At 53.8% G+C, this 16,701-nt stretch overlaps 6 protein-coding genes across 6 annotated transcripts; 3 read left to right on the forward strand and 3 right to left on the reverse strand.

The window, feature by feature from the left end:
- Positions 1-432: 432 nt before the first annotated feature.
- On the forward strand, positions 433-5,844 carry AYL99_03909 (hypothetical protein; the record flags this gene model as incomplete). The annotated part of the gene is made up of 5 exons (XM_018835423.1): positions 433-804; positions 855-903; positions 955-1,361; positions 1,421-4,581; positions 4,629-5,844. The coding sequence occupies 5 exons, from the start codon at positions 433-435 to the stop codon at positions 5,842-5,844; spliced, it is 5,205 nt and encodes a 1,734-aa protein (XP_018695073.1).
- An 830-nt stretch (positions 5,845-6,674) lies between these two features.
- On the forward strand, positions 6,675-9,077 carry AYL99_03910 (methylenetetrahydrofolate reductase; the record flags this gene model as incomplete). Its single annotated transcript, XM_018835424.1, has 1 exon — positions 6,675-9,077. One exon carries the CDS (start codon positions 6,675-6,677, stop codon positions 9,075-9,077), a length of 2,403 nt encoding a protein of 800 aa, XP_018695074.1.
- Positions 9,078-9,791: 714 nt separating this feature from the next.
- Positions 9,792-11,398, forward strand: AYL99_03911 (hypothetical protein; the record flags this gene model as incomplete). Its single annotated transcript, XM_018835425.1, has 5 exons — positions 9,792-10,234; positions 10,300-10,357; positions 10,637-10,979; positions 11,099-11,171; positions 11,257-11,398. The coding sequence occupies 5 exons, from the start codon at positions 9,792-9,794 to the stop codon at positions 11,396-11,398; spliced, it is 1,059 nt and encodes a 352-aa protein (XP_018695075.1).
- A 150-nt stretch (positions 11,399-11,548) lies between these two features.
- AYL99_03912 (hypothetical protein) lies at positions 11,549-13,189 on the reverse strand (the record flags this gene model as incomplete). Its single annotated transcript, XM_018835426.1, has 1 exon — positions 11,549-13,189. The coding sequence occupies one exon, from the start codon at positions 13,187-13,189 to the stop codon at positions 11,549-11,551; it is 1,641 nt and encodes a 546-aa protein (XP_018695076.1).
- A 686-nt stretch (positions 13,190-13,875) lies between these two features.
- Positions 13,876-14,379, reverse strand: AYL99_03913 (hypothetical protein; the record flags this gene model as incomplete). Its single annotated transcript, XM_018835427.1, has 1 exon — positions 13,876-14,379. The coding sequence occupies one exon, from the start codon at positions 14,377-14,379 to the stop codon at positions 13,876-13,878; it is 504 nt and encodes a 167-aa protein (XP_018695077.1).
- Positions 14,380-14,969: 590 nt separating this feature from the next.
- AYL99_03914 (hypothetical protein) lies at positions 14,970-16,601 on the reverse strand (the record flags this gene model as incomplete). Its single annotated transcript, XM_018835428.1, has 1 exon — positions 14,970-16,601. The coding sequence occupies one exon, from the start codon at positions 16,599-16,601 to the stop codon at positions 14,970-14,972; it is 1,632 nt and encodes a 543-aa protein (XP_018695078.1).
- Positions 16,602-16,701: the final 100 nt, after the last annotated feature.

The following is a 16,701-nucleotide window of genomic DNA, read 5'->3' on the forward strand; positions in this document are numbered from 1 at the left end:
TCCCCATCTATCCACTTGTTACTCGTCTCTTGACCTATATCCCTCCTCTCACCTCTCACACCACAACCGGCGCTCTCGCAACCAGAGACTCCTGCCACTCCGCATGTGAGCGACTGCGTCTCAAGGTGCTCTTTTGGCACTAAGCATGCCGTGCCTTTACCTCAGAGTTCAACGCTAACCCTGCGATCCATTCTCTGTCCCTCTACAAGGCTGTCCGGAGGAAAACTCACTTGTCAACCCGCCCTGCCGCTCTTTTTTCTCGACTTTTCCTGTCCGATATCAATATCAATCAAGTTCAAAAGCTCTCATCTACGCCCGCCCTGGGGATCAGTCCCGTGAATCTCGACGCTCCTCCGAATCCTCCCTGTACAATTACAATTATCGAATAAGCATATCCCGCAGCTTGACCGGCTTTCCCAACTTGTCGCAGTCATGGTCGCTCCACCTTCGACTGGTGGTGTCGCACCACAGGCTGCGACCTTGAAGCCATCATCAGCCGCGTCGAGAATGAATGGTGCTCCTCCTGCCACCATGGCGACGCCGTCGTTTCCCTACAGTGCCCGCCGAGCACCCCCTCTCGATCTGCGAACTGTCGAGCGCAAGGGCCATGCCTATAGTCGCGATCCTCCAGCGAGGAGGAGGCTCCACGACCTCCCCGAAGCGCCGACTTTCCGGCCTACAGAAGCAGAGTTTCGTGATCCGATGGAGTACATTCGCAGTATCTCAGAGAAGGCGAGCAAGTACGGCATCTGCAAAATAATCCCGCCAGACAACTGGAATCCGGATTTCGCCATTGACACAGAGGTGAGCGCGCAGGGACTGTCGGCCGGAAGTGCAATGCTAACCTGCCATAGCGCTTCCACTTCCGCACTCGGCGCCAGGAGATCAATCTGGTTGAAGGAGGTGGGCTTTCTCATGATCGGTGTGATGTATCCGCTCTGACTTGTCTTGTAGGGAACCGCACAAATCTCAACTACCTAGATCAGCTGGCCAAATTTCACAAACAGTACGGCGCACATCTCAATCGATTTCCCTCGGTCGATAAGCGTCCGCTTGACCTTTATAAACTCAAGAAAGCCGTCGAAGTCAGAGGTGGTTTCGAACGGGTCTGCAAGGACAAGAAATGGGCCGAGATCGGGAGAGATTTGGGATACAGTGGAAAGATCATGTCATCCCTATCCACGTCCCTGAAGAATTCCTATCAACGATGGCTCCATCCTTATGAGGAATGGCTGAAATTCGCCAAAGCAAGTGTTCACCCGCAGCTTGACAATGACCATGGTGGAGCGTACTCGCCATCCCCCATGCCTCATCAGCCCATGGTCACTCACCCGCTTCCATCACAATCTGCTCCTCCAGCAGTCATGGAACAGATTCTCCGAAACCCCAGCCCGCCAGGCCTCTAACCCCCCAAGTACAGAATTCCCCCGGCCCGTCGCAACAACCACCGTCCATACCCTCGGCACCCCCTGCCACTCAGTCACGGCCAGCCTCATCGTCGGGATTCACCGCAATCAACAGCGGCTTTACTGCGGTGAACAGCTTTACGGCCATCAATACCCAGCCACCTCCCGTTGTCAAGAACGAAATGAACGGCATGCCGCCATTAAATCAAAGTCCGGCTCCCGCCTTCCCGGCCATCAATGGACCCACGATCACGACAATCCATTCAGCTGGTAATTCAATGACGAATGGATCTTCCAATCCATTGAAGAGGACTCTGAGTCACGATAGTCTCAATGGCGAATCCGGCTCAGAGGGGCTCGACGGTGAAGGCGATGCCGCCAACGGCAGGCGAAGTAAGAGACCCAAAAAGGACGGCATGCCCATAATCCCCGGCAACCACATTCCTGCAATGCGCCCGACAACCCCCCAAGTGCGCACCAAAACAGCACCTCGGAGACATGGCGACAAATGCGAGAAGTGCGGCAAGTCAGATAACAAGGAGAGCATCCTTGTTTGCGATAGCTGCGATTCGGGCTACCACAAGCATTGTGTGGAGCCTCCTTTGAGCCATATGCCCGAATATGACTGGCACTGTTCAAAGTGCCTGGTTGGAACGAATGACTATGGCTTTGAGGAAGGCAGCGTCTACTCTCTGAAACAGTTTCAAGAGAAGGCCAATAACTTCAAAGAGCATTACTTTTCCGCCCGGATGCCTTTCGACCCCGTTTCCAATACGCCAAAGAAGCCGACCGAGGATGATGTCGAACGTGAGTTCTGGAGACTAGTCGAAGATATCACTGAGTCGGTCGAAGTCGAGTACGGTGCAGACATTCACTCGACAACCCATGGCAGCGGGTTCCCGACCGTGGAGAAAAACCCCCTTAACCCGTATGCAAAAGACCCTTGGAACTTGAATGTCATGCCCTTCCTTGAAGAGTCGCTGTTCAGACACATCAAAGGTGATATTTCTGGGATGACAGTGCCGTGGCTGTACGTGGGTATGTGTTTCTCCACGTTTTGCTGGCATAATGAGGATCACTATGCATATTCAGCAAATTATCAACACTTTGGTGCGACCAAGACGTGGTACGGAATCCCTGGCAAAGATGCATATCGCTTCGAAGATGCAATGCGCAAAGCAGTACCGGAATTGTTCGAGACCCAGCCTGATTTGCTCTTTCAACTCGTCACGATTCTTCCACCACATCAGCTGAGAAAGGCTGGGGTGGAGGTTTACGCCCTTGACCAACGCGCGGGTCAATTTGTTATCACGTTCCCTCAAGCGTACCATGCGGGATTCAATCACGGATTTAACTTCAACGAAGCTGTCAATTTTGCGCCAGCTGATTGGGAGCCGTTTGGCGAGGCTGGTGTGCAGCGACTGCAGGAATTCCGCCGTCAACCATGCTTCTCGCATGACGAACTTCTCTTCACCGCGGCAGCGTCGGATACGACAATCAAGACAGCAAAGTGGCTAGGACCTGCGCTCGAGCGAACCCGGGCCCGAGAGTTGGCTGAACGTCAAGGTTTTGTGGCACTTCACCAACGGCATTATCCCCATGACAACTGCACGTTCGATACATTGGCTCCTGAGCCGTCAGAGTCCTGTGGCCTCATCATCAAGATTGAGAACGCCGAGCTTGAAGAGGAAGAATATCAGTGCTGCTATTGTAAAGCATTTTCTTACCTTTCACAATTCCGGTGCCACCGCAGCGGCAAAGTCACATGTCTTTTGCATCCTGAAGTGTCTGATTGCTGCTCTGACTCCCCGAGCGAAAGGCTGAGAGGACCCAATCATAGTCTTCTCGTTCGCTATACCAACCAAGAGCTGAGCAACATTGTTCAGAAGGTGGTGGATAAGGCCAATGTACCTGAAGCTTGGGAGGCAAAATTAGAGGCTCTGCTGGCCACTGACGCGCGGCCTCCGCTCAAATCAATGCATACGCTGCTGACCGAAGGTGAAAAGATACCACACCCCTTGAGGGGATTGGATGAGCTGGCCGATTTTGTCAAAAAGTGCGACCAGTGGGTGGACGAGGCGAACTTGTATCTCACCAGAAAGCAGCAAAACAGACGAAAGAATGAGAAGGCCTGGCGACGATCTTCCCTCCGGACCGGTCGGCCAGAAGACAAGGATACCGAGCCACAACTCACCGTGGAGCGCATGAAAGAGTTGATCGAGGAGGGAGAACTACTCGGGTTCAGTGCGCCCCAGCTCGAGAGCTTGAAAGAAAAGGTCACTGTTATCGACGAATGGCGGGCAAGTGTGAATCGCATTCTCAGGGGTCAGCACCAAGCGACATCCGATGAGCTGGAAGCTTTACTTGAGGAAGGTCGCGGCTTCATGGCAGCTATGCCTGAACTCACAAACCTGGAGCAGGTTCACGCGCGCACTCACTGGCTCGAAGAGGTCCGACAGGTTCAGAAAGACGTGCAATCGAAGACCCTTGATGATTGCAAAGAACTTCTCAAGCGTTCAACCGAATTGGAAATCTCACCACAGATGCCGGAAATTTTGTTTCTGACTGAAGTGGTGAGACAAGGTGAGTTCTGGGAGATCAAAGCGAAAGAGGTCATGGCAGCCGAGGATGTCCACTACCCACAGCTGGAGTCGCTACATTCCCAGGTCCAGAATCAGGTTTTCCCTGTCAACAAGGAGACTTTGGAGCAGATGGATGTGATCCTGGCCAAGAATCGCGAGGCTAAACGCCAGATTATCACCTTAGTCGAACGAAGCCACGATCCAGATCTACGAAAGCGCCCCATGTATGTGCATGTCCGGGATGTGGTCAAAAGCTTTGAGGATCTGAACGGCAAACCTCACGGCGCTGCCGACTTGGAGAAAGAACTGCGGAGACATGAAGATTGGATGAGAAGGGGCAAAAAACTATTTGGCAAGGCCAACGCCCCTCTTCACATCCTCGAACAACATATGAAGTTCGTGGAGGAGAAAAATAACTTCTGCTTCGACCTGAACGACACGTTCAGGCCTCCGGTTGAGCCTGCGTCGCGAGAGGCCACGCCCATTGAGGGCGAGGAGAAGGGCGCGCTTGGTGACGAGGAGAAACCAGTTTTCTGTATCTGTCGTCAACCCGAGGCCGGGCTCATGATCGAGTGCGAAATCTGTCATGATTGGTGAGTGGCTTTGCGTAGTCAACGAGGCTCGACTAACACGTCTTCAGGTACCATGCAAAATGCCTCAAGCTGGCCAGAGGAAAGGTCAAGGAGTGCGAGATGTTTACTTGTCCTATTTGCGATTGGCGAGTCAAGATCCCTCGCGATGCGGCCCGACCAAAACTCGAAGATCTCCAAGCCTGGCAAGACGAAATCCAGGATCTTCCTTTTCAACCGGAGGAAGAAGAGCTCCTTAAGCGAATCATTGACAAGGCGCAGGCATTTCGTGAGTTCCTCATGCGGTACACAACTGGCAGTCAACTTTGTAGGACCATCGACGAGATGCCAGAAATGCTGTTCTACCTACGCAAGATCGAGGGTGCAGAAGTTCTCCTGGCATACGAGACCAATGTACTACGGCAGGAACTGCACAAATGGCAGCCCATTGCTCCCGAACCGCCGCCTATCCTGGACCAGAGTTTGTCAACGCGGAAGCCCCGACCGACCAAGCAGCAGAAGCTGATGAAGGAGCACGGAGTCGAAAAACCCGAGGATCTTCCGCCGCATTTACGGACAAAGACCTATGTGCGCAGAAAGACGCAGGAATCCTTTGTTACTGGGCCTCTGCGTCCCAAGCCGTCGACGCAATCACCATCTGCACATGGCTCCACTTCGAGTCCCGGTCAGAACAGTGGGCTTGCTGAAGGCTCATCTGCCATGCAGAGGCAAGACTCCAACGAGCATGGAGGACCCGGTCGGACGTATGAACCGGGTTTTATGTCCGGGCCATCCTTTGTAGAACGCCGACCTTCTCCCTATTCATCCAACTCGCCGTCATTCTTCAGCCCTACGAGGGAAGCACCACATGAAGGGTTGCGGGATCCCATGATGCCCACCTTTGGTGGAGATCATTCGGAAGAACGAAACCACGACCCGTCATTCCCCATGTTCCGATCGGGTACTGGGTTAGGTCTGGATGCTGACGACGAATTGCGGAGTGGACTTGCCAGTGCAGCTACGAGTGCGCCCAACTCTGCGAGAGGGGTCTCCCCAGTCGTTGGGGGCGAATACGGCCATATGTTCATGGGCATGACGAATCCAGATGCGGACACGAGTAATGATGCGGTGCCGAGTCTAGAACAAGAAGCCAGTCACGCGAGTGAGGCACTTGACATGATTCGAACGGCGAGCAACGATTCAGCGAACGACCATGCGGACCTGGAGGACGGGGAGAACGTCTCGAAACACTTTGACGACTTTACCAGCGGAGACGAACGGAGTTGAAAACGGGGTATGGATTTCTGGTTTTTGCGCAAGAAGGGGAAAAGATTCAGGAATCATCGTCAACACCGGGGCATTGCATGTTTGGCGAATTATCCAAAAAGAGGTGTTATGGAGCTGACATCGGGAACTGTGATGGGGCTCGACATTGGAGGGGATCCATTTGTATGAACTATCCTATCATCACGACTCATAGAACAGCCTGGTGGTACGGACATGGTACGGACATGGTGCGGGCAGGTTCATGCGCGGCTAGAATATGGAGGATATCTGCATCCTTTTGGACTTGTGTATAAGACCTGAGATGGGGCCAAGGGGCTACTGGTCTCTCCCATCTGTATCCATGCCATATTTACTGCGCCAACAGTTTCTCTGATGTGTACATACATAGAAAACATTCCCATGGTGCCAGTAGAAACTGCGTTGAGGGGGCTAGTGAGGCCGAGGTCGGCAGTTGAGATGAGCGATTGGCGTCATTGACCGAGTGCAGAGAAAATTCCACTGACACCCTCTGGCAAAATGTTATCGCGGGGAAACTTTTGCCTGTCCTGGACCACAACTTCACCCACCCAAGCTGGTAGTTATGAGAAAACCCACAGCACCGCACGAAAGGGGACTTCTTCTCCTTTCCTAGAGGGAGGGGACCTGAATGTGGGATCATTGACGTCTGAGCTGGGCGACGTCCACCTGAAAACCTCAACAAACGTCTTCCATGACTCGAACTACCTTGCGCAGACGACCAACTCCATTGACACGCTCGCAACATCCTAGACTCTACTGAACGCGGTCCGGGGACGAGGCCAAGTACTCACAAAGACAGAGCACCAGAAACTATGGCCTCTCAACACGATGATCGTCTGCCGACGCTCCTGTCCTCTCTCCCTGCCTCGTCCTACTACTTCTCCCTTGAATTTTTCCCTCCCAAAACACCCTCAGGCTTCTCCAACCTGCAGGCGCGTCTAGCCCGCATGGCCACCGCCCTACGGCCTTTATTTGTCACTGTGACCTGGGGCGCAGGCGGTTCCACCGCCACCAAATCCTTGGAGCTGGCTGAAGTATGTCAACGACAAATTGGGCTCACGACAGTGCTGCATTTGACCTGTACGAATATGAAGAGGCATATGATTGACGAGGCATTAGAGGGGGCCAAGGAGATTGGGATTAGAAACATTTTGGCACTGAGAGGAGATCCGCCTCGGGAAGAGTACAAGGATGTCACGGCCACAGACGACAGTGAGAGCGGCAGTGGTGGTGCGGGCACGGAGAGCAACCAAGAGTTTACGTGGGCGGTGGACTTGGTACGATATATCCGGCGAAAACACGGCGACTATTTTGCAGTTGGTGTCGCAGGTTACCCTGAAGGCCATGCAGACGAATCACACCCAGAGCAGGGGAAACAGAGTGTCGAACATGATCTACCATATCTTGCCGAGAAAGTCGCTGCTGGCGCCGATTTCATTATGACGCAGCTCACCTATGATATCGAGGCCTACGCCGCATATGAGAAGAGATTGAGGGGGTACACTGACCAGGACGGCAAAAAGTTGTTCGAGAGGATCCCCATCATTCCCGGCCTGATGCCCATCCAATCCTACCAAATCATCAAACGAATCACCAAACTCAGCCACGCGAAACTGCCCGAAAAAATTGCCCAGCGAGTTGAACGTGTAAAAACGGACGACGAAGCAGTAAAAAAGGTTGGAGTCGACATCCTTTCGGAGCTGGTTGAAGAAATGAAGGCATTGCCACAGCCGGAAGCTCTTCCTCGGGGTTACCACTTCTACACGCTTAACCTGGAGAAGAGTGTATCATTCATTCTAGAAAGAACAGGGCTGATCCCCTCGATTTCCAGCGAAGGGAGTGTTGAGGAGAAAGACGGAGACTCGGCATCTGGTTCAGATGTGGCTGTTGACGACAGCCAGCACGATACTCCGGTTATTGTGACGACAGGGCCCATGGATAACAGAGACGAAAACGGACAACAATCTTCTGGCTTTATGCGACGCCGGAGAAGTTCTGTCAACGCGCAGCCTCACAATCGTGTCATAACAGATCGGAGAACTGAAACCCGAACACAATCTCGCCGACCTGACTCGGACACTGACCCTCCGGGTTCGGGACCGAGTCCAAATATAAAACTGACATCTCAACATTCAGCCAGAGATCGCGGCACTGGCATTCCTGCTGCATCTCCTTCCCGGCGGCACAGCCTGCTCATCTCTGAGGGACAAGGGTCTTTGGGTCGTGAAGCAACTTGGGATGATTTTCCCAACGGTCGCTGGGGACCCTCTCATTCACCTGCGTTTGGCGAGATTGATGGCTACGGGCCGAGTCTGAAAGTGAGCCCGCTTGTGGCGAGGAAGCTCTGGGGCTATCCGAGGAGCAGAGAAGACGTCACGGAGTTGTTCAAACGCCACGTGTTGGGAGAGTTGATGGCTGTACCATGGAGTGATGATATCGACCCTGATTTGACCTCTCCTAACGGGGCATCAGTCGATGGGTCCAAGAACTCGAGTGCGCTACGCGCTGAGACGGACGTGATTCGGTCTGAGCTCCAATCTCTCATCAGCAGTAAGAACTACTGGACCCTTGCCTCCCAACCTGCTGTTGACGGCGCCCCTTCATCTGATCCCATCTTCGGCTGGGGACCTCCAGGGGAAGGATTTGTCTTTCAAAAGGCGTTTGTGGAGTTCTTCTGTGGGCGAGATGAGTGGGAGCAGAATCTGCGGCCACGATTGATGAAGTATGGGAGTGACGTGCTTGGTTGGATGAAGACAGACGCTGAGGGGGTGTTTGAAAGCAGTGAACTGGTAGCCCGGGATCATGCTCGAACAAAGAAGGCTACGTTGGCGGATACGGAGAAGGAGAACACGAAACCGGGCTCTCCTCTCTACCCTTCAGACCAGAAGTCCGCTTTTTCGACCTCATCTACCTCGCCGATGAATACGGTCAATGCCGTGACATGGGGAGTATTCCCCTCCCGCGAAATCTTGACACCGACCATCATCGAAGCCGAATCCTTTCGTGCCTGGGCACAAGAAGCCTATGCAATATGGAATGAGTGGAAGCGTTGCTTCCCCAGAGGAAGCCAAGAGGCTGTGTTCTTGGAGAAGATGGGGAAGGACAATGTATTGGTCAATGTGGTGGGACAGGCGTTCAGAGGAGGCCATGATGGCGGAAAGGGAGAAGGGGCCAGACTTTGGAGGATATTGTTGGCCGAGGAAGGGGAGGGCTAGTCATAGCCTGGTAGACGACCAGGCAAATAGGTACTGAAGAGCGGCACGAGAGAGGATGTCACGCGCAACGATAAAGCACGTTTTGTCCCAGTCAAGACGGGTCTACGGCACAGTCTATTCTTTGCTTCGGACACACGTTCAGAAAATTCGATTGACTACATGCCGATTCCTACATAAATGCGACTGTGCGTATCCAGAAGAAGACCCTACTGTGACCATATCCTCGCCTTTTTTTGGCCTATACCATTGCGCCCGTCTCTCCGATAGGCCTAGCTCGATTAGCATACCGATGTCCCTAAAGGACAATAAGATATAACCCACTCGGTGGACATTTTCCTATTGGTTGAATAGGATATATCGTGCATAGCATATCCGACAATGTCACTCCGATAGGGTCTGGCTGTGCTATGCTGTTTGCCGGAAGACTGTACTAGCGGAAACATGCTATTACGCGAAATGTTGTGTCCTCCGTCAGGACTGCACCTCGGTGAAACCAAAAGTGACCCGGTAAGCAAGAAGATATAGGTTTGGTTTATGCGAGTTCTGTCCGGTGAGGCCATAGCATCAGGCCTGGTCGAAACCCTGTCCCTGGGGCTATTCAAAGTAACCAGTGTCCATTTTTCTCCCACAGACCTTTGGATTGACTCTTACCGTCTGCTGAAAGGATCGACCAAGCAGACGAGACTCTCCCAGCACCACACAGTGCCCCAAACGATGCCGACGACGGAGTTCAAGTACGCATGGCTCTCGCAAATGGACCCGGTGTGGGAGCCCATCCAGGCAGAATGCGACGCACGATTCCGCATCTTCTGGGACCTCCCGCCCGAGCAGTACCAAGAGGCGTGGAAGTCGGCCCCCCTGGTCATGCCGGAGGGTACTCCGATGGACCTGGAGGTTACATTCACGACGATCCCGCTCCGCGATGGCTACGAGGCAGAGCTCAAGATCTATAGGAACGTGGAGAGACTCAAGGCCATGAGCGGTGGCAGCTATGAGGGAGAAGGGGAGAAGCAGAAGAGCGCTGCTGCTGGGGCGCCGCTGATGCTCGTCGCGCACGGTGGCGGTTGGATGATGGGCGATCACGCTGTCGAGGAGGGTGTGTGTCGATACACGGCTAAGGAGACCGGGGCTGTGGTGGTCAGTGTGAACTACAGGCTGTGAGTGTGGCCCAAAAAGTCTCTATGCTTATTGATCATGCGACTCAAGGTGCCTTTTATTTCAGAGCTCCCAAGTACCGCTTCCCGCAGGGTTTGAACGACTACTACGATGCATTCAAATGGGTGAGTGAGCTTCTGCAAATGTTTCTCCAAACCCCTTTGTAGCACCACACTCTGGCCCCGAAATGCGATGTGTGCGGTCTTTGAGCCTTAGGCTATCCTATCCATGAGGAGAGCTGCTCACCTTGCTCGTGGAAGTGATTGCATTGTGACAATGCTCTCTGGGGGCCCCCTCGGCCCCTGTCAAGTCAAGCTTGTAGGGTTATCTAGCCTTGTCAGCGAACGTGATGAGAGACGGAAATGATAATTCAGACTTGAATCAGAAGCTGATCAACGAATCAGTGCAAAGCCAACGCCTCTACCCTGGGGATTAATCCCTCCATGATCATCACCTGCGGTAGCTCCGCGGGTGGCAACCTCGCTGCCGTGCTCCCGATCATGGCGCGGGACCAGAACGAAGGCGGTATCATCGGGCAGCTGCTCAACAGCCCGGTTCTGTGCCATCCAAAATACTTCCCCAGGGACAAAGGTTACGAATACAACAGTTTCCAACAGAACAAGAACTCATCGATCTTGGGGGAGCAGAACATGCTGAACTGTTGGGCCGAGTACTACCCCAATACGGGGCCCGATGTCTATGCAAATCCACTGCTGGTAGACTCGGTGAAGGGCCTGCCCCCTGCATGTGAGTGATGGTGAACGTCTCTCTGGCTTGACCAAGAGTCTACAGTGCGACTTGAGATTTCCTCTCGATAAAGTGGAAAACCAAATCCAGCTGACCGTGCGAGATATTACTCCTTTTAGTGATTCAAATAAGCGGCCTGGATCCGCTCCGGGACGAAGAATTTGCATACGCCGACAGGCTAAGAGAAGCAGGGTACGTGCTCAAGTCTGTGCTTCCAATTTTTGAGGACAGGAACAATGATTTGTTGGCTGACTCTTTGCCTCACCTCCCTGTCTAGCATTCCGGTCGACATAGAAGTCTTTCCCGGCCTTCCACATGGATTCTACACATTTCCACAGTTGGAAGCCACAACTAAATACTTCAAAAAGTCTGCGGCTTGGGTCAAGAAGCTTCTGGCATCTAAAGGATGGGATGCTTAAGGTGGAACAAAAGGACGATTCCACATACAGGAAGGCTTTACTCACTGTGACCAAAGCTTGGTAAATCATCGAAACTCAAGTCCGAGCTCCAAGGCTGCATCTCTATGTACAAAGTCGGTGGGAAAGTGCCACAGCGCTGATACCTCAGAACTAGCCCTGCTTCAGCTGGAATCCCTCGTACCCATTCTTCCTGACCTCTCCACATGTCTTCCTGTACTGCGGCATGCCCAACATGTAGTTGTAACACTCTCTGGGCTTCCCGGGGATGTTGGCGCCAAACCACCAACTTTTCGCGTACTTGAAGAGCCCCATCTCGCCCGCGGCCAGGATGCCCTCGCGCCACTTCTGCTCGGCCTCGAGCGTGGCCTCAATCGTAGTGACCCGGTCCCGCCGGAGGTCGCGCAGCATGTCCGTGAGCCAGTCGCCCTGGAATTCGATGCAGTTGGGTCCGATAGAGAAAGGGCCGGGCGACTGCGGCCCGTATACCCAGAAGAAGTTGGGGAACCCGTGGCTGCACATGCCCAGGTACGTCTGACAGCCCTTCTTCCACTTGTCGCCCAGCGTGAAGGACGGGTCCGTCCCGCGGATGTCGACGTGCGTGAGGCCGCCGGTGATGGTGTCGAAGCCCGTCGCGAAGATGATCACGTCCAGTTCGATTTCAGTGCCGTCCTGCAGTTTGATTCCCTTCTCGGTGATCTCGTCGATCGGTTTCTCATTGACATCCACCAGGTCCACCGTGGGAAGGTTGAAGACGTCGAAATAAGTCCGGTACAGGGAAATGCGCTTCGTACCAAACGGGTTCGGCGCCTTTTCCGGGCATAGCTTTTCCTGTTTGTATGGGTCTTTGATCAGCGGCGCCGTCTTCTTGCGCCAGAACGCGTATGCGGCCTCGGCGGCCTCCGGTGTGAAGGACGTGTCCTTGTAGTTGCCCACCCAGAACCCGAAGCCTCCCCTCTTCCACAGCTCCTCGTAGAACTTCTCGCGCTCCTCAGGGCTGTCCTCCAGCGCAGACTTGTCGTGCCAGGAGTATAGAAAGCCGGCCCACGTCGCTTTGGCGAGCTCCTTTATCTCCGGCATGTCCTTCTTCAGCTTGTTGTTGTCTTCGCGATTCAGGGGCGCTTGATCCATCGGCAACGCCGTGTTTGGCGTCCGCTGAAACACGGTCAGCCGCGAGGCCACGGGCCCAACTTCTTGGATCACTTGAACCCCTGTCGCTCCGGTGCCGATCACGGCGCACCGCTTGCCCTTGAGGTCGACTCCTTCACGCGGCCACCTCGAAGTGTGATAGATACTTCCTTTGAAGTCGTCGACGCCTCGGAAGGGCGGCTTATACGGCACAGCTGCGAGTCCGGCGCAGAAGAGCAGAATGCGCGTCTTCACGACGGTTGTGGTGTTGTCGTGCTCGTTCGAGGTCTTGCAAACCCATAACTTCTGCGCCACGTCCCAGTGCGCACTCACCACGCGGGTATTGAACGTCGCGTCGGCGTGCAGGTTCCACAGCTTACCTACGTGCTGGAAGTAGGTCTCGAGCTCTTCACGCTTGGGGTACGCCTCGCTCCATTCCCACTGGTCCCATGTTTCGTCGGAGGAGAATTGGTACGTGGGCACGATCGAGTCGACGCGGGCTCCAGGGTAGCAGTTCCAGTACCAGGTGCCGCCGAAGGTGCTCGCTGCTTCATACAGGTGTACGTCAAACCCGAACTGACGCAGCTTGTGCAAGAGATACATCCCGCCGAACCCGCCGCCGACGATCATCACCTCCCACTGTTTTTCGGGGCTCATGGATCCCATGATGGCAAAAACCTCTCGCCAGTAGAGTAGCTGAGGAGAAGAAGCAATAAGCACTTTGTCTGAAAGTGTCGCTCTAGGCGAGAATGATAGAGACGGTGTCTGATACCATGTTCTAGATTCGACTTCATTTTGAGGAGTTGGTTTCGAACGTAGCCTCACACGTTATTCAGAGCGGAGTTGATTAGGCTGAGGGATATCCGCCCGATTGGGAAACTTCATGTTCGCCTCAGTCCACCACTTACTGAGCTTGATAGACTCTGCCAACCACACGACTCACTGATACACTGACGGCACATCTGCAAATTCCAGCGTCGGGCGGAACTTCCTTACACAAAGTGGCGAGGTGTGCCCCTTAGGGCGGAATTCATTTTTGCTCCTGGAAACGTACCAAGTACAAGGGTGAAAGAGACAACTGGTATCTCACCGAGACCCTCAATTTTCCGAGACGTGGGGAAACGGCTATCCCCGGAGTCCAGACGCCGCTTACGTCCAGTGTCAGAGTGACGGGATCAGTCTTGTTGCAAAATTCTTTTGGATGGAGCGATGGCTTTGTTCTGGGGAAGAGGCCCCTTTCCAAGCTATGAGATGGATCGTAGTTCTGTATGGTCTCTCAAGCGGATATTGTCATAATTGTATATAGAACCAATCTCAAAAACTTTCAATCCACTTCTGGAAGAAACATAAAGCTAATGAGTGTCGCCCTGACGGCGATGGTCGCCTTCTGCCCAAGTCTCCCTCCCCGTGCTGTACACTATGTCGTCGGGTCCGTAGGTGAACTGAATGCGGTACGTCCTGTGCTCAATGTACCATTTCCCATCCACTCGCCTCCATTTGTCCTCATACGTGAGCCACGTCAGCTGGACCTGGCCGGCGTATGACCCTTTACCGGCGTGCGCGGCGAAGACATTGACCTTCGAATCGGCACGTTCGCTGCCGGCCAAGGTGATGATGTGGTTCGACAGGTCATGTCGAGTAGCGCCGCAGTACGAATCGGGCTTCTCGAAGTGGGCCTCTATTCGTGATCGCACCGCCGCCAGGCTGTGGTCGACGGTTCCACCGCCAAAGTCCCAGACGAGGTCGGGTAGGAACAGCTCGGGGAGGCGATCGAGAGACATGGTGTCGACGATCTCGGGCCAGAGCATCATGCGCTGCGTGATCTCCAGGTAATCGGAAATGGCTTGGGCGTCCATCGCGTTGTATCCGCCACAGTAGAAGTGGACTAAGGCAGGATGAATTGCTTTGCTTGGATCATCTAGAACGATACCGGTTAGGTAAGGGTGACGAGGTCTCTTTGATATAGCTAACGTTGTGGAGCGTAGAGGCCGACCAGACAGCGAAAGCAGAAGGTAAGGGCTTTGTAGGCAGCAGTTGGAGTGGCAGGTGTAGTTGGGCAGGAGTGGGCCAGTGAATAAAGTAGGAGGATATCTTCATCCGAGCCTTTTTTGTAATACTAGATGTATGTTTACTGTTCGCAGAAGAACCCGACACGTTTTGTCGATGTATTTGGTAGTGTGCGGATTTGAAGAAACAGATTGGACGGTAAAGGCAGGCAGCGCTGGTGGTCAAGTACGATCCTTCTAGAAGCGGTGCCTTGAGGGCTTTATTGTGGGAGGACTCCCTTCACGGCTATTTTGGTCATCGTGCCCCAGCCAGGTACCCTGTTACCCAAGGTATGTGGTCAATTAACATTCTTGTGAGGTAAGATCAACTCTTCAACATCTGGATTTCACGTTCTTGCTGAAGTATATTTGTCCGCAAAACCAAATTTAATGCGGCCAACTCATGCGTCCTCTTTAGCATCGTTGATATCCTCCAGGTTCACCACGACCGCTTGTCCCTCCTTGTCCTTGTGCACGGTACCAACGATGTGATGATCGGTGTCAACGTAGATATCCTGCTGGCGGACAACTACCAGGTCATCATCGCCGAACAACAGAGCCATCTCTTCCAGACTCTTTCCCTGAGTATCTGGAAAATAAAGGTAAATGACGAAAGAAGTCACCACGGTGATGCAAATAAACACTAGAAAGAATTTCCAGCCCAAAGTCGCGATCGCCGTGGGTCCAGACTGGCCCCAGAGTATGCTGAATGCCCCGTAGCTCACCACCTGGATGGTTTGGCCCCGGGCACGTAAGTGTGTTGGATAGAACTCGGCCGCCCAGTACGACATCGGTCCTTCGGTGAAGGCGGCCGAGAACATTTGGAAGAGATATAGCAGGGCGACGCAAGCAACTTGGGCTGATCTGTGTTGGGCGTTGGCCAGATCGAAGCTTGCAGAGACGCCCGTGTAGCACGCGAGGACAATGTTTTCTCCAAGAAGACCAATCATGACCAGCGTCGGGCGTCGAAGTTTCTCGGTGAAGAATACGGCAGCGACGATGCCAGGCATCACGGCCGCCATCATTCCCGCCTGAATGTTCAGCTGTGCACGTGGTTCCCAGCCGGAGTGGCTCATAATCACCGTCGCATAGGTGGCGATGCAGAGGTTCCCGCTCCCTAGGACCGCGAAGACAATGAAGATGGTCATGACCATACGCTTCCGCATAGACGGCGTCTTGAACATAAATAGCCAGGAGGTGGGTAGTGTACGATCCAACTCGATCTGATTCTTCATCTGGAACATCTCGATCTGTGCGTAGTAGTGGTCTGTATCGCCCGGGGCCGAGTGGAACTTCCGCACGATTTCCCAAGCCTTGCTAGTCTGTTCCTTGAGTAGCAGGAACCTGGGTGACTCAGGCACCCACCACAAACCGCAGAGGAATAGAATTGGCGGGAGAGCGCCTATGGCCAGCGGTCCTCGCCAGGAATTGAGTCCTTTGATGTTCCCGTTCGTGTAGAATCCCACACCGACGTAGCTGGAGAGGAAGTAGCCGAGGGATGTGCACACACCGTGACATTGAGCGAACGCGCCGCGAACCTCTGCGGGTACCACCTCCGTGATCCAGAGAGGCACAGTCATCAACAACATGAAGCCGCCCACTCCATACAAAAACCGGGATACGATGAACATGGCAATATGGACGGAGCCGGCGCAGAGAGCGGCAGCAGCAAGTGATGTGAGGGCGCCCGAGTAGATCGATGCCTTCCGTCCCCAGTGGTCTGCGATAAAGTTGGCGCCAAAGGCACCGAAGATACCGCCGGCGTAGTAGAGCGCCGTAGTAGCACCGATAAGTGCTGATGTCTGAGACCCGTTATCGAGTTTCATGTAGGCGTAGAACGAGGGCTGTCCAATTGTGGTTGCGATGACGCCGGCACCGTACGAGTAAGTGAGAGTCCCCAGGCACATGATGATCACACTGAAGACCATCCTGTGCCCGAAATGGCGCTTTCGCTTCTCCACCGCCACTGTTGTCTCGGTCGATGGCGCCGCATCCACCGTCGGTGGCAGCACATTTTGGCCTTTGTTTGTCATCCCGGATAGAACAAATATTGGTATTTCCCACCAAGGGGGAGTGGGTATGAGACTGAAGTGAAGTGGCAGCACCTGTCAAGGTTGTGACTCTGCCAGAAGT

The sequence above is a fragment of the Fonsecaea erecta genome, assembly GCF_001651985.1.
Source record: "Fonsecaea erecta strain CBS 125763 chromosome Unknown Scaff3, whole genome shotgun sequence".
Lineage (NCBI taxonomy): Eukaryota > Fungi > Ascomycota > Eurotiomycetes > Chaetothyriales > Herpotrichiellaceae > Fonsecaea > Fonsecaea erecta.